Raw genomic sequence first — 23,378 nt, forward strand, 5'->3', positions numbered from 1 at the left:
ATAAATTAGATAACAATGAAGTAGGTCAATTAGATTTAAGCTTTTTCAGTGTATTTTCGACGTTTTAAACTTTTAAGTAGGTCTGAATAATGAACATGGGCTCAAAGTCCCGAACGACTTTGTATATGCATTACGGAAATCTCTGAAACACACCAAAGAAGGTTGTAGCACCTCAAGTTTCAGTGCATTATAAATTATAACCTCTGACAATCTGCGTCCCGCCAGAACTTGTCCAATAAATCGCGCGTCAAGTGAAAAAGACCCAACGACTTCCAAATTGGAAAGCACAACTTTGACGACGAAACTATGGTTCATTGTGAAATTTATTACCCACTAGCTTTCCGCCCGCGGCTTCGCGCGCGTGGACTACATTATCTACATATTTTACGGAACCCTATTTTTTTCCAAAATAAAATTTAGCCTATGTTACTCGTGGATAATGTAGCTTTCGAATGGTGAAAGAATTTTTAAAAACGGTCCAGTAGTTTTTGAGCCTATTCATTACAACCAAACAAACAAACAAAGTTTTCCTCTTTATAATATTAGTGTAGAAACCTAGCAAGCAACTCAAGTCAATTTGACCGTTAACCTTTTGAAAACAAGTTACTAGCCTCTGAAGCTTGTCCAAACATAATTTACAACAAAGCACTAAGCACTTAGTACCTGAATAACTATGAGAAGTAAATACCTAAGTATGTCATAGTAAATTACCCCCGCACTCTCAGCTATTGTTCATAAAAGTAATTACCACTTCAACACAATGTGAATGTGTTAATACGAAACTCGAGTGCAGTAAGTCCGCAGATTAAAAAATCATCCAGGATAATAAAGAACTTATCGGCTGTGAGATCTGACGCCGCTGCCTAGCGAATGGAAAAAAGTAAAAAGGCGGGAATGTGATTCATAATGGCATCAAAAATGGCGGCACTGATTGCGATCTGGGCGGGAGATAGCGCTGGGGTGGCTAGCTTTGTCTTGCGGTTGATTATTATAATAGAACATTCATCAGCTTGTGTGTTGATAAAGCAATTTATTGTTGGGAATGTTACACGTTTTTAATAATCGCCATATGTTCATTTTGGCGTTATCTACGAAGTAAATCAACGCGAATACTAACTATAAATTACTTGAAGACTAAAGATGGTAGCTTGATTTCTTTATGATATGAAAGATCTATTTTTAAACTTGTGATATGCATGACTGTAAATTACCTAAACTCAATTTTAATATCAATGCAGTATGAATATTACCACAAACTCAATCATTTCAGCCCTTAGAGACTCGTTGATGAATCAATCCATCAGGGACGATCCATAAGGCTGCCATCCAATCAAATGGCTCACTGAAATGTGAACAAGTTGTTACAGTACCCTAGATCATTTAATCCTTTTTCTCGGTCTTAACGAGATAAAAATATTTCATCTATTTAAATAATTTTACCATATGCCAAATTATGTTTCTTTTTAAGTTTTTACGCCGCACCCAAGACCAACCAACCCCAGTTGGATGAATTTAGCTACTACATTTGACAGAAAAATTACTATTTTAATCTTATTCGATTTCTTTAAAGTATTTGAAGGTTTTCCTGAAAATGATTCATCATCATCATTTCAGCCATAGAGAACGTCCACTGCTGAACATAGGCCTCCCCCAATTGGCCGGTTGGTAACGGCCTGCATTCAGAGCTAGAATGAAAATAATATTGTAAGTCATTTAAAAAAATAATTACCCATTCTGAAGTACGAGTACATCTATCTACATATTCCTTTCAACAAATAGGTAGGTACCTATTTTTAAGTACCTTTATGGTAAATAATTTAAGTACTTTTATTTCGCACGTCGATCCTTCATTTGTTGCAATCATTGTTCCACAAATCCATAAAATAAATGATCCCTCCAAAATGTGAGGTTGTTCAAGTCACCAATTCAAGTAAACGGTGCAATAAGGAAACCTCCTTGTTTTGTATTGGTGAAAAAACGAATTACGCCTCCGCTATAAACTGAAAAGGGAAATTTATACGCGACCCTTGCCTGAATAGTCTATAGAGCGGAATTGGTCAAAGGGTGAGGCGTGAAATCACTGACTATTTGGAGATCGCGTCATGTTCGATGTATCGGCTAGGGTTGGACGGAATCTTGGCTCCTTTTTCTTTAATTTTATTTTACTATAGGGTAGACCGGGTACAATAGTACCACGGGTCAATAGTACCATCGGCGATATTTCTTCATACAAGCGACGTTAGGTTGTCTGCATAGCGTCAGAATATGCGCTTTTTGTGTTTCCATACGCTCACCAGTCGGCGGCGCTTGCGCTGAGAAACGAAGGTGTACAGGAAGGATTTTTGTTTTTTGCCCAGCCGCAGTAAGTTTTTACGTTAAATATATGAGCCTATAAGTTGCCTTATATGCTATTTGTTACCAAGATATTGTTGTCAATAGTTTATCCAGGCTCTAAACTTTGTATCGAAAGCGAAATATTGGCATTCACTGTGAAAATAACTGAATTTTAGGTGAAGTTCTCTTGACTACCTACTTGGAACAATTGTACCAGTTTCCATGGGGTCAATTGTAGCGGCACAATAAACCCCGTGGTACAATTAACCCCCGGAACCTTATTTCATACTTACTACATAATATTTTAAATTGGTTATAATAAAATAAGTTATTATAAAACATTCACGTGGTTATTATTTTACAATTTTAGGCATACCTACCTACTGAAATAGTCTAGACTCATTCATAGTTGCATGCATTAAGCACTAATTAAATACATACTTAACGTGTTTTATTAAATAAGTAGGTAGATGTCGATAAAAAGGTTATAGAAGTACCTAAATGCCTACTTAAAATATTTTAATATAGGTTTCCAAAACCCTTCTGAATATGTAGGTACATTTTAGCTTAATTCAGTAAGTAACTAAGTATTTGAACGTTTTGTTTTAGATGCCTCGGCGTAGAGTCAAAAGTACAGATCGCGGATCAACGGATCTATTCCTTTATGAACAGGCTTATGAAAAAATCTTAAAAGATCGAAGCAGTAGTAGGTATAAATAATCAGGGTCAATTGTACCAGGGGTCAATTGTACCCTCATACAAAAATAGGTTTTTCAGTTTTGATATTTCTATCATTGTTATTATGCTTATTGTTGTTTCAGAAGCAATATCCGAGCCAAATAGATGGCATATTATGTAGAAACAGTTAGTATTTTCGTTTTCATGGAAGAAAAGTGATTGATTTGTTTTTAAACTTAAGTGTTGATTTTTCATACTTGTTCCTAAATATTATCGATCTCAATTAATAAATACTGATGATTGTAGGATATTAAGAGTACAGAATACCAATAAAGGTGATGATTAGATAAACATAACTACTTTTATTGCCTCATATATTATTGGTACAATTGACCCGTTGTAGGGGTCAATTGTAACATGAGACATCGTACAGTTCAAATTGGTTTTTCATTATGTATTCGAAGGAATAGTTAAACTCTGCATGCTTAAATTTGTAGCTTAAGAGTCTAGTTTTTACAGCATCCTAACAGAATAAGTTATATTTCATTAGATTTCTCAATATTGAACAATTTCCAAAAAATGGTACTATTGTCCCCGGTCTACCCTACATAGTTTTCGTTTCAGCCATTTCTGCACAGAGGCCTCTGCCCCCAAGGATTTTCAAAACTATTTTAACTTTTAGTATTTGATCGCATTCAAGTCTCTTATTTCAAATTATTTTACAGCACAGTTACTCAATGCTATGTGTACTTGTAGCCCAACTATTGGGCATTTATTTTCGAAAAGATACAGGTTATTATGTATTGTTCGTGAAAGACGTAGATCTTTAGCTATTTAAATCTTTAATATACAAATGATTTCTTTAAATTTTTAGCAATTCAAATGGATTTGATTTGCCATTTAATTCCCCATTTAAAATACTAATGATTTTCTAGTATTCTGTCTTCCCTCTTTCAGGCCTTTCAGAATTTTCATATGAGTCCGACTAGCACTTGGCCGGGTTTTTTATCCTCCATAATATCCGCTTACGAGGCCAAGCTCCGCTTCTGACTCCGCTATGGTTTGCACAACTCTAGTATCGGCATTCGATGCTTTGTGTTTTACCCAAAAACAATATCTTATTCCAAAACAGTAGAGTTCTTTTTGCGTGCTCCACTTTTTTTAGGGGAACGCCAGTCCTTGAATCCATAGGTATTTGAACACAATACAAAACGTAATAAAATAAACTGGCCACAATAATTTTTATTGTAAGGAGAGCCCTCGAATTATCATTTAGATGGGGTGGGATGCAATATGGCGTGACTTTCGCGCGAATAGATCGGCGCCTGAGTTACGGGATTTTGCAGGTTCGCCTTTTTTGGAGCTGTTAGCTTTTATTGGGGTAAGGTGTAGTTGGATAAGTGTGATAAATAAAGTAGGGTGCGAGGCGAATCAAACGTGTTGTTGACTTTTTTATCGCAATAAACTTTTGAGGGACTCTCAATTTGGGGATTTTCTCACCTTAGGCAATTCGATTTTTTCAAGTCATTTAAAGCTTTGGGATCGATTCATAGGTGAGCTAAACTTTTCACTTTTTGTAATTGTTCGCAATTTAAAACTTGCAGTTGACTGTCTAAAAATTAAATGTTATGATTACGTGCTGGGGAAGAAGTCCCATTGAATCATGGTAGACACTAGACGCTAAGGGGGCTTATAAAGTTTGTGACCTAGTTTTCAACGCATATGATAGCAAATTGTCTATCAAATCGAATAAATACAGACGGGTGTGCTGGCAGAAATACAATAAGTTCTATTCCGCCAATAATTTATTTTAAAATATTTTCGTACCTACATTACCTTAAGCATTTGTTCTTTATAGTGTCAAGTAGTTTCATATTCATAGCCGGTCCGAGATTTAATACGAATATTAAATTTTAATGTAAACGTCGTCGGCAACGAGTATTAATGACGTGGGCCCCACAAAGACGTAATTCCCTTGAAACGCATTAGACTGAACGAGTGGTGATTTTAAGGGCAGGCCACAGTGACAGAAGGTAGCGGTAGCGATTAGCGGGCCCAAAACAATTTAAGAATCAGATGCTCGTAACGTTAAATAACATAAGTAACGGTAGCACTGAAAAAAATGTACCTATAAACTCGTACCTAGGTATTCTACAGTTCATCTAAACTGTAGAATACCTAGGTACGAGTACATATTAAAATGAATGAATAAGAATACAATTTGAGGCCTCAACACTTTAAAATTAAACTTTTCAACTTTTTTGGTTTAAAGCCTACATACGAGCAAATAAGCAAAAAAAACTCGTATGGCATCCTGAAATGTAAAGCTTTTTATGCAGTACTTTAAGAACTAGCATTAGCATGATTCTAATTTAAAGACAAACAGTGGACAGCACTTATTGCAAAGTCGAACCTAAGATGCACTTAAGCACAGTCCTTTGAACATTCCTTTTTAATCGCTTTTCCTGTTACTTGATGCAGCAGTGTAAAAGTAGTTCTTCGAATATCGCTTCTCTTGCTACTCTACAATAGCCTTTAAAATCATAGGGCGAAGACTCCGCGGTCTGGGGGTGCAAATGGTAACCGACTCGCTGATAAATGATTCCGAACAAATGTCATTTTGATCCTCTGATATTGAGGATTTGTTTGGGGCGTGTGCAATTACGAGTTTGCCTTGCTCGCTTTTATTACTGCTTGTTTATTGGCAAATTGTTGTCGTTCTGTACGAGTAGATTGTCACAAGGGCGTCAGTGTTTACCTAGTTGTATTGGGTGTTTGTTTGTGGTATTATTGCAGTAGAACATACAGGGAGGCTAGGGAGTTGACGTTCAAAGCTAAAATTTAGATTCCTTACATCAAGGTGTATCTAAATCACCCCCATGTATGTTCTACGATTTTGCTTTGTTTAGGAGATAGTTAATTTGGTGATTTATCCTTAACTAATTTTCTAATTTTTTTTGTTTCTAAGTTGGTTTCTAATTTTTTTTTCACTTTGGAAGCTTCTCTAGCGCAAGTAAGTAAAAACAAACTACAAGTGCTCGCCAGAGTGAGAAAAAATTAAAAACCAACCATAGCTTTAGGATAAATCACAAAATTAACTCATCTCCTAAACTAAGCAAAATAGTAGAACATTGTACATGGGGGTGATTTAGATACACCTCGATGTATGTAATCTAAATTTTAGCTTTGAACGTCAACTCCCTGACTTGCCATACAGAAGAAGAAACGGCCATGCATGTTCTTTGCTCATGCTTCCCGCTTATGAGCAAAAGAAGTATCCATCTCGGGCGACACATCATGCACCCGGATGAGATAGCAGATATCACGCTCCAAAGAATCTGGAAATTTATAGACTCAACGGGACTAAGCAGTGAACTCTAAAGACAAGGGCTGCCACAATAGATCAAACCTTGAAAATGGTCATGCATTGCTCTATTGGGATCGGTCTATCATCACAGACAGGACTATTGTCTGTAATAAACCTGATATTGTGGTGGTTGATCGATCCCAACGTCGGGCAGTGCTCGTTGACATCACCATCCCGCATGACGAAAACCTCGTGAAGGCCGAAAAGGAAAAACAAAGCAAATACCTTGACTTGGCCCACGAGGTGACCGCCATGTGGGATGTTGACTCGACGATCATTGTCCCGATAGTTGTCTCGGCAAACGGGCTAATAGCGAAGAGCTTCGACCAACATCTAAAGAAGCTCTCGCTAGATGGTTGGCTCAAGGGTCAGATTCAAAAGGCGGTGATCCTCAGCACGGCACGCATTGTCCGGAGGTTCCTCAGCCTGTGACCCTGACCACCGGTAGCCTGGGCCCTGCTCCGCTGCCAGCGGGTTAACTATTTTTAAGATTTTTGTTTTTATAATGTATTTTTATTTTTTGATAATAATTACATTGTAAAAAGAAAAAATTAAAAATAAGAAAGTAAGATGAATAAAGGAATAATAATAACTCCCTGACCACCCTATATTATAGCGCTTAACTGAGTCAATGCCTGGGGTATGGGAGCGGCACGAGAGGGATGACATTGACATATACATAAATGACGTCATAGAGTACAAGTCTGAAGGAGATCTGAAATCTTGCTGACGTTTGCTGACGTGCCGCCCCCATACCTCATGCACTAAGTCTAGCACTAGATCTATAGCAGTATTGTGCGGTATTTCGTTGATGTTTATGTAAAAAAAAACAAGAAATGTTGTATAATGTGACAGACATTTATTAAGTTAACAAAAATAAATGCCAACTTAAATTACTTACGCGATTAAAAATACATAATTAAATCAAAAGGCATACATTTCAAACTACTAGCTAGAAAGGAAATAAATAATTTTATATAAAGTATTTACTTTCCACATATTGAGCAAACTCAATTATAAAAACCGGAAAATTACTTGTTATGAAATTAACTTACGTTGCGGGTGTCACTGCGCATATCCAATTAGTAATGATTTATACGGCTGAACGACATTCAAGAATATAAAATTAAATCAAAAAAAATTAAAACTAGTTCAGAGCATAGGTAAAGGTGACAAAAATGATTTTTTTGAGTTGTCTAAAACCGCAAATTAATTATTATTTGTTAGGTATACAATAGGCTAGTTTCCTAAAAAAAATTTTTAATCCGTCAATTTTAATATAAAAAAAATTGAACTCTTATACTTTTAATTGTCAATCAAACAAATAATTACAAAGTTATAGTGCGTTGAAGTTCCGTGCGACGTCACAAAGTGCTGCACTTTTACGCACTCACTGACGTCACGTGCCTTTTCTTTAGAACTTTGGCACGCTTTATCTCTTTACATTTTCATTAGATTTAAAAAGTGAAAAATACGTGTCGAGTAGTTTTTGATAAGCTAACTGACGGACTAATTAAAACTCTTGCTTTTTTACCCAGGAAACATCCCTATTCTAAACTTCTAGGGTAAAATAGGTACCTTTTAGGTCTATCAAAGTGCAGCACTTATAAGCTGTGTCTTAGGCCTTACTGACTTTTCTAAAACTTGTTGATTCAGATTTTTTATATTCCGGTAGTATTATGATTGATCATCAGTAGTGGGTGCCAGTGTCGTGTCTGTAGAGCCTTCGGAAGGCTCCTCGGAGCTCTTACCCTGAAAATAAACAGATATAATAATAATAAGGTAGGCCTAGGTGGACCGACGATCTGGCAAAGGTCGCGGGAAGAACCTGGATGCGGGCAGCGCAGGACCGTTCATTGTGGAAAACCTTGGGGGAGGCCTTTGTCCAGCAGTGGACGTCATTTGGCTGAAACGAACGAACGAATAAATGATGTGTAAAAATTGCGATTGCGGTCAAATACATGCCTTGTCCTATAAAAAACAGATATACAGTTAAGCTCCGTTTTCCACTAAGGCGGAACGGAACGGGGAAATATTTCAATAACCAATCAGATGTCATTCAGGTTGAATAAAATTGGTTATTCAAAACATTTCTCCGCTCCGCCTTGGTGTAAATCGGGCCTAATACTGCGATATGACTAGATCAAGACTCGTAGCTTAAGTTATCAAAAAGCCCACCAATATTATTGATTCATACTTGATAAGAAAATGAGCACGCTCAAGCCAAAAGTCTCAATTCAGAAACTGTGCATAAAGGCAATATCATTATGTATAACGAGTAAGGCTCGGCGTAAATGGGCCACCGACCACAGCCACTGGTGGCACACGTATATCCGGTGGCGGCCAGCCACTCGCTACTGTAGTGTCCGCGACTCGCCCCAGTCGCCCCTAATGGTCACTACGTGCCACACAAACACAAAACGCCGACAACCGCCACTGTTTGCACTGCTCCCCCCCACGTATCATCGCACGCGTACCATCATGGAGCACTCATCTCAATGGATGTTGATACATTCATATATCGGAAATCCATTCACGTCCCGCTATTTGGGATTTGTGCCTACAGCAACAGAAATAGGGTTACAAATGTGGCGCCTTCCAGACACCGGTGACTGTCGTTCGCTTCTGACACTTAGAAATGGGGCGCGCGACAGCCACCGGTGGCTGTGGTCGGTGACCCATTTGCGCCGTGCCTAAAATTACCTACTTTACTTTACCAATTGACCTTGAAATAAGATAGTACATTCCTAGACTCACCCAAGAATGGGATATCCAAGCCAGAGTGGTGTTTTTAAGGCGGGGCCCCAATAATGGATTCATTTGGGACACATACACCGTGAACCAACTGTGAAATAAGAAATTATACAATAAAATATTGTAACTTGATGGAATTAATTACTCAATGTTTGTAGATAAACATAAAAAAAATCTATTAAAGAGTTGCTGAATGTAGTCAAAATTTAATACGACTTACAGCATCCATAAAGAGAAAGTTGACATCCATATACAACACCTTATTATCCTGTGAAAAGAGAAGAATAACAATTAAATTAATGAGACAAACCTAACGAATTTCACCTGTCAAAGTGAGCTTCACCCAGAATCCTCAACCACAGACGAACTGGCTATCTTACCTCAAACTGCCGTAACTCAACAGTGTTGTTAGGTAGATGGTGGTAGCTAGCCAGGAAGACTATGATCAAGCCCTACCACCAATCAATCCGAAAATTTTAACCCCACTAGGATCCCGGGACCCAGTGGCGCAACTACAGGGTGGCAGGGCTGGTAAAATGCCACGGGCCCCCGAGCTGAGGGGACCCGGGCCCAAGAAAAAAATATTTTTTTTACAAAATTTGATTAAAGTGAAATGCACACACTATATTTTTGGGTTACCAATTCGAAGATGATAGTTGATAGTGCTCATTCCTCATTCATCGCACTCCCCCTCCCCCCCGTACCATGGCATGTCAGGGGCCCCCATCAATGAATTTGCCAAGGGCCTTGTGGTAGTTACGCCACTGCCGGGACCTCTAGATCTGAAGCAGGTGGTACATTAGACCAGTGGTAACGTTGTCATTTGTACTGCAAAAAAACTAACCCACGATTAGGTCCTTTGCGAACGAATAAAGGAGCAAGAATGAACACTGCCCCATAGATGCCGGTCATGACATATATCGGCAGATACATCCCAGGGTCTTTCGGCACGATGGTGGGGCCCGCCGTGGTGGTGGTCGCAGCAGTCGTGGTAGTCTCGGTTTCTTCTAAATTCATTTTTAACAATTACAATAGGCACTATTAGTACTTCTTTTATTTTGCTAGCTTTTTGTTAGCAGTAAATAAAGTAAATAAACAGATTATATGTTAGAATTCCTAAATGTCATTTACGATTGACGTTAACTTGACGTGTTGAACTGACAGAATATGTTTTTAATTATTTGTCTATAGTATAAACTTCTTATAACCTCCATAGGGTTCCGTGGAGATTCGACATTCGTATAAAAATACACTGTGAGTCTTGATAAAGTGCACAATGAAAATTAATAACATTTTTTATTATATGTTGCCATTTTCTGGATATTTTATGTATTTTATTAGTATCTCTGTTTTATTTTATCAGGATATACGTCATAGTTTAAAAGTTATTACGTTTTCTTTACAAAAAGTAATTGAAAGAAAAAAAAATCTTTAAAAAATTGACAGATAATTTATGACATTTTTTTCTTCATGAAAAATAGGTCTAGTTTCACCTATTTTCATCTGTGCATTTTATCAAAACTCACACTGTATAAATAAAATACATTTTTCGAAAACAAAGCGGCTCAATCTTTTTGATTTAGTTAAACATTTTTGATCAGATTATCTTTCCATATCTTCACTCCACCATAACTAGGCCGTTGGACAAATTAGGACATAAAATGTTGAACATGACCATAACGAGTTCTCATAGTAACCGTGTATTTCCATTGTACAGTGCACCTAAAAGTTTTAAGATCTTGTTCTGTATGTCTTGGCATTTAAGGACTATTTTAAGACAGCAGTTTTGCTAGACGGTTGTACTGGACCGATCGGATCCTATCTCGATCCGATAGAGAAGAGTTGCGCGTGCGCGTATAATGACTCAATTATCCGCTTAGGGGGGGCGTTCCTTGGAACAGTATGTCTTCATTACATGGGCACTGTTTGAAAGTATTGAGCTAGATGTTTTGGTCCATTATGTTTTTAAATGTTTCACATCATCATTATTGACTGGGATATTTGTCAGAAGAATACAACTCGTTCCAGGGGCTTAAAAAGCTTTATCTATTGCAAGAAAGGATTTTTTTTCCTGGCGGCTTGGTGACTGGAATTGAACCGCCNACACTTTCTTCTTCAGGGTATGCTTATTCTAATGAATACATTCTATCTTCTTACTTAGAAATAAATTTGTTGTATTATTGATTCAAAGTTGTGCCTTCGCGAGTTACCTGGAAATCGGGCTTTCGAAATTCGCTGTTTTCGTAGGCAAAAATCCAATTTGAACGAGATTTTGTCAATAGACATTCCGTAAAAACGTATGATAATTACGATGATATAAGTCAAAAGAAGCTATAACAATAAATTATATGACTAAAATCATTTTGAAATCTGCCAAATTCTCGATTTCTGCATGAAAAATGTGACAACGCTCTTAAGGAACGGCTGGGACGAACAAGGATAGGCGCATCAAGCTCGTAAGCCTTGATAGGGTTACACTGGTTGAGGTGGCCTTTTTCAAGAATTGGAAGCCTGTNATGAAAACAATTTCCAGAACACTGAAAATATTCTATTTGAAAAATAGAATAATCAATATAAAAACACTAGGAAATGTTTCATCAAAATATATTTCAATTAACTGAGCAAAAAGCGCCATCTATTGCAAATTAATTCTAAATCACGCCAATAGATGTCGCTAGTGGTATCCAAAATCAGAATATTGAGAAGAAATATTAATTTGTGAAAAAACAGCAAACGGCAACGTTACACTATCCTTTCACTCTGAGAGATTTTTTCATGAGCACGGACTGTGTAATTATTTTGCTCGTAGTTGTAAAAGATACGATATTGGAATATTAATTAACTAGCTTTTGCCCGCGGCTTCACCCGCGTGAAATTTAGTTGGTCACATATCGTCATAAATTATACAGTAACGTTTCATCAAAATCCGTTCTGCAGTTTTTGCGTGAAAGAGTAACAAACATCCAGACATCCAGATATCTAGACATCCAAACTTTCGCATTTATAATATTAGTAGGATACACATGTCTCGTTATACGGTACATTGTCTTGCTATAAGCTATAAGTAAAATACGTTGGGGTGTAGTCGACCCACACAGTATCATTTCAAGTTGCATATTACACACACCGGCAGATTTAGAGGAACGGAAAAAAAAGCATCAATATCATCATTATTTTAGGAAAAAAATGCCTAATTATGACATTATTTTTTAATTTAATTCTAAATATGAAAAAAATAATTGCCAACAGTATATTTTTTTAATTATTTTGTTTAAATTACCCCATCAACAGTTTCGTTGAGTGTTTTGAATTGAATGAAGCTTTTGCTAATTTGGATTTCTTTTACGTGAAAGATGTTTTTTTCTGAGAATTTTGTTGTGTAAGCATTCAGTTACTTATAAGGGTTTATTATGCCCAGCTTAGCACCGTCAGAAATCATTAAGGCAGATGAAATGAGAAGTAACGGCCATGCATACAAATCGGCTGCCGTAAGACGTCGTTGATCAGTATCGACCACCCATGGCAGTAACCAACGGTACAGATTGATCATTTCTGTCGTTAGGAGGAGGGTTCAAGTCAGAAAAAGGCGTACTTCGCGACGGGATGACCGTTTTTTACAACTTCGAGTTTTCAGAAAGTCGCGGTTACCTGCTGTTCAAGCCAGAAATAACCTTAAAGACACTCGAGGAGTAAGAGTGACTGAGCCCACAGTTCACAGGAGATTTACTGAAGTTGGTATAGGGTCGTGCATACCCGAGAAAGCTCCAACTTGTGACACAGCACCGAAAAAACATATTGAACTTTTCACGTGAATATCGTGATTGGGTCTTGAACGACTGGAGGCATGATCTCTTCACTTATGAGTGCAGAGTTCTCTTAAACCAGATCGATGGAAGATAGCGAATATGGAGACACAAAGAGAACGTAACATTTAGTCTTAATTTTGAAAATATCGTGGTTTATGGAGGTAGCTTAATTCTGGTGTGGGGAAGGATTTTTTTGGGAGCTCGCACGGAGTTAGTGGTGGGTGATGGAGGAAATACGACTTCTGAATGGTACACTAGGAACATTTTAGAAGAACATGATGTGCCATTTACTCCATTTATTGTGGACTCCTTTAGTTTAATTCACGATAATGTTCGTTTTCACAGTGCTCGCTCAGTACAGGCACATCTAAACCATTTGGATATACCCATGATGCAGTGGCTGGCAAGATCCCTAGACAAGAATCCTATAGAGCATGTCTTGGACTTTCTTAAAAGATGTGTTAAACTCAGAATACCACCGGTGGTGTTGAGAAACGCGTTACTAGAGGAATGGCAGACATTGCCCCAAAATACCCTTCATATCATTAACTGCAGCATGCTCAGATGAATGGAAACCATCATCAGAGCAAGAGGGGGAAATACCCATCATTAATTCATTCATTTGGATAGTGATAAGCTACCCTAATTTTTAATCTGGCCACAATTTCTAATTTTTGTTCAAAACTGAAAAATTGAAATTTCGTTTCGATGATTTTTTATTAAATAAAAACGACTAAATATTTAAAAAATATATGTTATTTTATTTTATTTTAATTATCTCTTTATTTTGTATAATAAATATTTCATAGATCAGTAGTAATTTTCCTTATTTTCATACTTTTTTTTGCGTTCCGCTAAATCTGCCGGTGTGTGTATTTTACTTTTGAAGTAATATTTTAATGACGTGCAATGAAGAGCACCATGTATCTAGTTGCCACTTTGCAGCATATTTTATAGCGTGATGAAACTATAATAAAGATGATATTAAAAATATAAGTATATCTACACGAGTGAATTAAAACAATGAAAAAGGCGACTCCATACTTGCTTACCTCTAAGAACAGCATCATAGGATGTTATCTATTGGTACTGGGAAATACAGCAAAGAATTTATTGGTAATATCGATGGGCGCTCTGATGGGTACTTACGAGGTACTTCAGTCTCAAAACCGCGGTAAAGCCTTATCGCAACATCAGAATTGACCTCCGAGGTCATGAATTGATTCTTAAGTTTCTATTTTAGTACCCGCCGTGGTCTTTCTAGGGTCTTCCGTGATGCCTCTAGGCTGTCCTGAGATTTTGAATTGCTCTATCGTTGCGAATAAATGTCGCGTGATAAAATCTGGTTCGCAAAACGACATTTGTATGCATTTGTATGGGTATGATTTAACTTTGATGCTATTTAACAGATGCTTTTCGACCCAGGCAAACTTGGCGGCGCACTGTAGCGGTTAAGGCGAAGAAGATCGGCAAGACCTGGAGCGAGATCAAGCGAGAAGCTCAAGACCGAACGAGATGGAGGACTGTTGTGGACGCCCTCTGCCCCATCTAGGGGACATAGGACCATAAGTCAAGTAAGTCAACAGATGCTTTTAGCACCAGGAAAGAAAATGTAATGTAATGTAGTAATATGCTTATCATCATTATCAGCCTATAGTATGCTTCATACTACTGGCCATGGGTCTCCCTCCTCCAATAACCGGAATTTTAACCTGTCTTCGGCTTGTCTTATCCTAAGGAATTGCATTTTCAGGAATAAACCTCACTTTCTAAGACATTGCTCATAATACGAGTATGTTACATTAAGAAAAAAATATAACCTGATCACTGGATGGATCTATCCAGCGACCTATTTTTCCAATTCTGCATAACTTCCACTCATTCTAAATGCAAACTTCCCCGAATCACTTATGGGTCGGCAGGGCGTGCGTCCTACGTGACCTGTCGTTAGATCCGACAGCTGGGTTTTGACAGCTGTCATCGTGACAGGCCGGGTCAAGCGGCGCCCCGAGCTCAATTTCCGGGGCGCGCGCGCTTGACACGATTTGAATTCAGATTTTGAGGAACCCTCCGAAAGAAACGGTTGGTATCAATCATTTTGCCTGCATTTGCTTGACGGGTCGTTAGAGTGCTTCATTATTGTCGACTTGGTGGTGCAGTGGTGGTATTTTTGCTTATCGCAATAGTCTCGGGTTCGATTAAAACAAAACAATCACCAAAACATCAGGTATACCTTTATTTTGTCACTATTTTTGGAATTTTCCGAAGCATTGTCCACTGAAAAATAGTTTATTTGGTGTACAGAACAGCTTTTTAGGGTTCCGTAGCCAAAATGGCAAAAACGGAACCCTTATAGTTTCGTCATGTCCGTCTGTCCGTCTGTCCGTCTGTCCGTCTGTCCGTCTGTCACAGCCGATTTACTCGGAAACTATAAGTACTACAGTGATGAAATTTGATGGGAATATGTGTTGTATGAACCGCTACAAAATTATGACACTAAATAGTAAAAAAAAGAATTGGGGGTGGGGCCCCCCATACATGTAACTGAGGGATGAAAATTTTTTTTTCGATGTACATACCCGTGTGGGGTATCAATGGAAAGGTCTTTTAAAATGATATAAAGTTTTCTAAAAAACATTTTTCTTAAAGTGAACGGTTTTTGAGATATCAGCTCTCAAAGTCGTAAAAAGTATGTCCCCCCCCCTCTATTTTTATAACTACGGGGTATAAAATTCTAAAAAAAATAGAGGTGATGCATGCTAATTAACTCTTTCAACGATTTTTGGTTTGATCAAAGTATCTCTTATAGTTTTTGAGATAGGTTGATTTAACTGTAATTTTGGTTAAGTTATTGTGCTTACACTGAAAACGATGGCTGAACCTTATAAGATAGATCAAAAAATATACTACAGTATTGTACACCTTTTAAAATCCGCGATGATATAAAATCTTTATAATGTAGGTACTTTTTACGAGAAATATTAGCTTATTCAAGCAATACGCCATTAATCCTTATCCAGTAATGTACCTTAAATACATTGTGCATTTGATAAAGTTTAATATTACAAATGTGATTGTTGAGTAATAATAGGTTAAACATATCCATCGAACCAATATTTTTAAAACGCGTTAATCCTATAGATTATTATTACATCGATTCAAGAAGATCGGTCGCTCGCTGCGCTGCAGCGCGTGAGTTGCGGGGCGTGGTCTCGCGCGGGAGCGGGGATAAGATAGCTAACCGCGTCGACCCGAACGGGCAGACACGTGAGGGCAGACGTCGTTGTCACTTGTGCGCGCTAAGAGAATTTCATCGTTCCCATTTACTTCTTTCGCAAGTCGAATTTGGCGTTGAGACTTTTTAATATTGAATTGTACCTATTATAAAAAATAAGTAAGTAGGTATACTGGTTTAATAGGTGCTATTAAACCGGTCACGTACTAATAAATCCCCCAATAATATAAATTCCTTTGTTTTTGGTGCAAATTTTAGTGTTTCGTAGCAGGTTTTTAAAATTTCTAAAGCTTATTGTATATCATCTAACAATGGATACTTTAGATAATACGTTTTCCTACATTCTGAATTATAATAACTATATCGAAGATGATGTGGTTCGCGCATTTCATGAAAAGTTACTTCGGTGCACATCATTTAGACCGCGTGAGCTAGAATTATTTCAACACCCTGAACTGATTGAACCTGTACCTAAAAATGAGACGCACCTTCAAGTAATTTATGACGGTGACGTGGGATTAGTGGGGCACTGGAGTTGTATTTATTACATTAATGGAATACTGCGTGTGTACGATAGTCTTGTTGGTGTTCTAGGAAAATCGCAAAAAATATATGTAAAAGCCTTGTTTCCGTATCTATCGGAGTCATGTATTCAGTTTCCAAGTGTTCAGCGACAACCGAATACTATTGATTGTGGTTTGTTTGCCATTGCTTTTGCCACCTCTTTAGCTCGGAATATTTATAAATACATATATAAAATTAATATTCATACATAAAAGTACAAGGCAAAATATCGGGAGAGTTTAGGCTCCATTCACCAGGTGTATAAATTGACATAATAAGTTTATTATATTTGCTGCTACGGAACCCTTTGTGCGCGAGCCCGACTCGCACTTGGCCGGTTTTTGTTGTTCGTTACTGCCGGTCGGTGCTACATTTCCACGAAGCTGCCATTCCATCCTTTTGTAATCATCACTTTTCTACTCAGTGTTTGTGTTGCCATCCGAGAAAATACGCGTCGCACATTGTTGCCGTACGAATAAAAATAAATCAAGCTTGATTTATTCCGGGGTCGCTTGTACTGCAGAGGCTGCTATGACGCGACGAACGTGCAACTGGGGCACAGTGCAAATATTAGGTAGTGCAGTACAACCATTTCATACTGGTTTTAATATAGAATGTAACAGTTTTTGTACAAGATATTATGCGTAACATGTTGTGTTTACATGATAAAGTCAGCTCTATATCATTAGTATTTATTTTCAAGTACCATGGATCATTTATTTTACTTTTTGCACAGCATACCAATAATGCAACTACAGGATATTTCTTTTATTTAGTGTGCTAGTCAAGTGTTACCAATTGAGGTCCATAATATCGTGTAGTTGTATTCATATGAACTCTACCTATAAGTATTTATTTTTCTCTTAATAGTTTATTTTTGAAATTATATCGTTAAACTAAGCAAATGTGATATACTGATTTGAAATGCACTATGTCTCAGCTATTCCGTATTCAAGGAAATATTTTGGCTTTTGTCTTTCCAGTTTTCCAAAAATACACCTTAGGCGATGATGGTAGAGTTCACATTGGTGGTGTGAAAATGAAGCCGAATGTAGGTCGATTCACACTGCGGTTTCTGCACGCTCCTAAAGCACGTGCAAATATACATGTAAAAATTGAAACAACATGTATGCCATTCGTATCAGGACGGGTCTGTACTAACTTTTAGTTTGTTAGAGATTTTCATATTTAAATGATTTATCACTACAAAATACTTCAGATGGCTTTACCTTTCACGTTGCGGATTGCTATGATCGCTGAACGAAGCGCTGGTAGGGCCTAAAAGATAAGGAGACATGTAAAGTGCCCCTTAACGTGCTTAAGGGCTACCTTTTTTAATTATTATTGTGACGTACATGATATTGGTCTAAACTGAATATAATATTTTTGATTTGATTTGATTTCACTACGGAGAAATTCGTCCCTTCTTCGGTTTAAATAAAACATTGGTAGCTAATGAGCACATGAATTGGACACCAGGGTACAAATCACACTACAAAGGAAAAATGTTTAAGATCCAAATCAGGTGGAATCTGAACTCGTTTACTTGCTTGCTGGATTTTACTATTATGACCACTGGACTATGAAGAATTTAGTTAAAAACCTATTTGTTTGGTCGGTTCAGGAGCCTTGATTGAGCTTAAATCAAGTCGGACATCACTGACACTATAGATAGGGTAATAACCTTTTAAAATCCACATTATTTCGCACCTTATGTTGTAAAAAGATAGTAAAAACATCTACTTAAATAAACCCCGTGACAAAGCGCTTGCCTAAACACCCATTAATGACTTCAAGCTCCTTTACAGTAGCCAATAACTCATTTATGGCGTTGTACAGTCAACAACACGTTAGACTACACATTTTTGTTGTAAAATAGCGCCTATTACCACTTATTAAGATGCAATAGTGCTTAGCTTGATGTACTGTCATCGTATGCTTAGGCTACTGCAGCAATAAGCGACAAAGGTCCATAAACTAGTTGACAAATACTTACATGTTGTGTACTACCTACTCGTATTTTAAAGCGTTATCTTGGACTAAAGCATTCAAAAAATTATTAACTTTAAGGCTATAGTTAGCAATTTTGGATTGATTCGCAAAATATACATATGCTTACTATGTATCATAGCATTTTGATAAGTGTATTACTTATTAGCTTTTACTTGCGTCTCTTTATACGATTTTGATAAAAAAGGCCTTTTCTTTTAGTCTAGCTTACCTTTGATATGCAAAAAATATGAAAATTAACGCATAATTGAACTGTAAACTCTACATTTTGGCAAAGTAACTTATCTAAGACATATCCTCTGGACAGAACCAACCTGACTCCAGGACCGCCATATTAACGTAGTAGCACTGCACTGCACAATAGCGAATAACAAAGAACACAAATCATATGTATGAACATCTTTGAAAGTTCTGTACTCTGCTAGACCACTGCACAGTTAATATAGACTTAATTGTATGCACTGAAGGTTCCGATTTAGTCGGAGACGTCATACAGATTGGATACTTTATAATGTAAAGCCGAGGTGTTGGAGGTTGTCTTATTTAGAATTTCACGGCCCGTAGCCGGCTCGTCGTCGACTTTGCCACAGTTAAAATAAAACAGACAGGCCGATATCTGTAGGTCTAGACAAGTGGCACTTTTTAATCGAATGGAAAATCGAATCCGTTCACGGAGCTATGTAGCTCCATCCAAAAAAACAGCCTTTCGACATTAAACTGTCATGTTTTGCCAGTTGTCTAGGGCTCATATACCTTTGACTGTAGCTAAAATTTTTGTCGCTCGATGTAAAACAAATACCATTTCATTTTTTCCAGGCATTACGACTAAATCTATATAGAGTAGAGTACCTAATAATTGTTCAAGAAGTCTAAAAGTGCGGTCATCTATAGACTCGTAAAGTTGCTCAATAAACACGGATTAAAAAGAGTTTTTAATCTTCTCATAATCTAATGGTGCACATACAAAACCATAAAAAGCACTGCTGTTGTCATTGTGAATAAGGCGCTTTGCTACGCGCTACGAGGCTACGAAATGACAATTTACAGGCTTACCTTATAACTTGTCATTATTTCGTAGCCTCGTAGCTGAGGTACTTTTAATTGACGTCTCAAATTCAATCTGTTTTATTTTATTGCAAATTATTTCATTTGTGGATAAATATGACAGAGCCCTCCATGAAAAAGAACTTGTCTGTGTTCTTTGTTTTGATGTTAATTCTCTTCATTCATTCTCATCTTGAGGTATGTTCTGTTTTAGCTTGTTTCTAGGATGTTTGTCCAAAATGGGCTGGCTGAGCGTCCGTTTAACTGTGGTTTAAGGAAGTAGTTACGCCAGTGAGATAGCTAAGTAGGTGCTAGATTGCGTCCGCACCGGCCGCCGGCTCCGGGCGGAGTGTACTGGGTAATAATCTCCACAGACCTATGCTTTTTGCGTAATTTCTAAAATGCCCGCGAAATGTTTTTGTTGGTATTGTTTTTTAAAGGTCTTTAACTGATCATAGGTCATGATAATGGGTAGCAGAGCTGTCGTATTATAGAGACTTGACTGCAAAGTTTTGGAATGCATTTACGAATCTACGAATTATTTTCCTTGTCTCATGTTTGTGATTCATGACGATTCAAGATAAAAACGAAACATTGAAGGCCTTTAGCTATCTAGTCACAATAGATATTATTTATCTTGGTTTTAGTCAACAGGTTACTAGTTAAATAAAGTAAATAAATGACTTCATACTTGTCCGGATTTCACACAATCCTACGAATTAAATTAAAAAAAATAGTTCTTACTTTACCTACACATTATGTAAGGATTACAAAAATAGACTTCACGTCTACGTTTGTAAACGTAGGTAAACATTAGATACTCGTACACTTACAGCCAATGTAATAGAATAAGGTTAAAACAACATGGCTAACAATATCTCCAACTCCCAAATCAATATGTCGCGTATTTAATATAATAATTAGGCAACTGAGAAAAACACAGATAAAACATGTGTTTCACAGTTGATCAAAACAAGTGTGGGTCGCAGGGCACGAGATAAGTGCGTGTATAATTTGCTGATGAGCTAGCTCTGTGTAACTTGACAGATTCGTATTGACAAGTATCAGTCCAATCACTAAGGCTGGGTTGCACCATCTTACTTTAACTTTGTCAAACAAATCTGTCAGACTCCATACAAAAAACACCGGTTATCGTCATAGTTCCGGTCAAAGTTAGGTGGTGCAACTCAGCCTAAGACCTCTCTTATAAATTGTAAGCGTCTCCGTGAAGCAGAAAGATCAAACTACCTATCGCCTTCACAAACATTACTATGAGGTCGCACAGTGCGCGTGGACGCACAGGGTGACACATGAACCAAACACAGAGCTCTATTCAACGCTGTGTGTTCGATTTGCTGCTTCACTTAAGCAAGCATCGTTTGTGAATACGGGCGTATGTCACCAGATTTGCATTAAAAATCAAATTAAAATCTTGACTTTAAATGTACCCCATGATTATAATGATGATCTCTACAGTAACCTAGTTTTCGTGACAATATTTTAACTATTTTTTTTTAAAGACAAGATTCTAAGGACCTAATTGCACTCCTCTGGCCCAAAAAACATGAAACATTTCAGTACCTACCCTTTTTCTAGTAACCAAGTACGAGTAAGAGATAATCGTCGTTTAGTTTGTGATTTCTCACATGCTATCCATATAATAAGAAGAATAACTTTTAAATATTTCGTCAGTTTAATTGAAACGTTTTTATGACTGTTTTATCTGAAAAGTAAAACATGAAGCGACAAAAACAAAGTAGTCCACTAACACACTGATGGCTGTGCTGATGGATTCGATGATACCAAGGTTATCAGTACATAATAAATTTGAAGTAAAACTTTTTTCATGTTACCGTCTCCTTACTTATTGAATATTAATATAGATGTCGACGCAATTATAAAACGGGGCTGGGTTTTTGGAGCGCGGGGTCACCCTTTTAATTTACTTTAGTGAACCGACTTAGATAAAAAGTTTCAAAATTCAGCTTCGTTTGTGAATGCCGACTGATAGATGTAATTTATATGTTTTAGATGGTAAACAAGCAATTGAAATATGCTTGTGACGACATTGACCAGATATGAAGTTATAATACTTAAGTATTTTGTTCCAATTTTCATGCAAATTCAGTTCTTTATGAAGAAAAAACAAAGAATAGTTTTTAAGTGTAAAATACATAAAGAAACGCTAAAAGCATTGTAGGGGCCTGCAGCTTACTTTCTATAGAAAGAAGAATATTGCAGAAGGCAAAAATAACTAAATTATTTTATGAACTGCGTCATTTCTACAAAATGTAGAATCGTTTGATTCATATTTGCCGTGACTTTACGAAAATGAAACTACGCTTAAAAACTTATTCAAGCTCAAATACTTGTGATTGTAACTTAGAATGCGCATGTTTAAGACAATCACAGATTTTGGTCTGTACTTGAGTGTAGATCATCAAGGATTGAATGTTACAAACCTTAACAAAGATTTTTTAATTTAATTTTTTTACAAACACGCTAAACAATCTCCCGCTTTTTTCATCCAGACGCAGACTGTTGTAATGACGCATTCTGCCTGCTCTTCACTTTGTTTCAGGTAAGATGCAGGCAGAAAAGTTCTCGAACGGCGACCACGGGCGACGTAGTATGGGCAGGCCCTCCACTAGGTGGACCGACGATCTGGTGAGAGTCGCGTGAGGTGCCAGGATGCGGGCGGCGCGGGACTGGTCCTGGTGGAAATCCTTAGGGGAGGCCTTTGTTCAGCAGTGGACGTCATTTGACTGACTGACTGTTAGCAATAAAGAATTGAATTGAATAGAAACCAACAAAGATGCAGGCTAAGAGCTTCCTCATTGTTGATAACTACAGATGCAATCATTATTAGGTCCTCGTTCAACTGATGTATTCTAAGTTACAGATTCATATCTCTCTCTTCTTACCCTAGTGTAATTTTAACACGGTTCTACGGTAGGTATGTACTGAGGACCTCAGGCAGTTCCAGTACGTCACCAGGCGATATTTCAGGCTAGGAGTAGACAACAATTCACTAAATTGCCGAAATCTACTGCGGAATAGCCCATAAAGATGATTCACGGCGCACATCAATAGTTTTATTGTATTTTGTACAGACTCACTTGTCTTGTGGTGGGGAGAAGTGGTTTCTTTTTAATAAAACCCGTGTTTTTATCACAAAGGGGTTAGCATAGCATGCATATTATTTTTAAAAGACCATTTTGCTATTACAGAAATGACATTAAAAACAGATCAGATAAAAACATATTTATTTTAATGAGGATCATTTCGATTTTTAGTTGTGAATGCAGATTTATAGGGCTAAGAAATCCTTAATACACAGTGCAAAAATTTTTGTTCTACGACAAAAATTGACGAAGTTATGGCCAAATTACTAAAAAAGTTCACTGACCGCCCGGCGCGGGGACGATGACGTCATTATATCCGATCCGAACGCTGCCGGCGTACTGCGTGGATAGAAAATATTTTTTTCTAGCCAAATTATCAGTTTTAGAGAAAAACTTGTAATGACATTTATTCATCAGAATAAAGTAAGCTATCGATAGGTAATTTTTAAAAATGGAAATTG

The 23,378-nt window shown here is 37.3% G+C and overlaps 1 protein-coding gene across 1 annotated transcript; it reads right to left on the minus strand.

Annotated features, from left to right (window-relative positions):
* Positions 1-7,949: 7,949 nt before the first annotated feature.
* Positions 7,950-10,257, minus strand: LOC114354800 (V-type proton ATPase subunit e). The gene is made up of 4 exons (XM_028307367.1): positions 9,978-10,257; positions 9,354-9,401; positions 9,137-9,224; positions 7,950-8,131 (listed from the first exon to the last, which is right to left on the minus strand). The coding sequence occupies exons 1-4, from the start codon at positions 10,148-10,150 to the stop codon at positions 8,057-8,059; spliced, it is 384 nt and encodes a 127-aa protein (XP_028163168.1). The 5' UTR covers positions 10,151-10,257; the 3' UTR covers positions 7,950-8,056.
* Between the last annotated feature and the right edge of the window lie 13,121 nt (positions 10,258-23,378).

This window comes from Ostrinia furnacalis, unplaced genomic scaffold (assembly GCF_004193835.3).
Source record: "Ostrinia furnacalis isolate ACB-3 unplaced genomic scaffold, ASM419383v2 OfSCF2162, whole genome shotgun sequence".
Lineage (NCBI taxonomy): Eukaryota > Metazoa > Arthropoda > Insecta > Lepidoptera > Crambidae > Ostrinia > Ostrinia furnacalis.

Coding starts and splice junctions, on each gene's coding strand:
- LOC114354800 (XM_028307367.1), bottom strand. CDS start 10,150: ATGAATTTAGAAGAAACCGAGACTACCACGACTGCTGCGACCACCACC. Junction 9,402..9,977: donor CGCAAAGGACCTAATCGTGG/GTTAGTTTTTTT, acceptor CTCTTTTCACAG/GATAATAAGGTGTTGTATAT. Junction 8,132..9,136: donor CTTGGATATCCCATTCTTGG/GTGAGTCTAGGA, acceptor GTTTATTTTCAG/GGTAAGAGCTCCGAGGAGCC.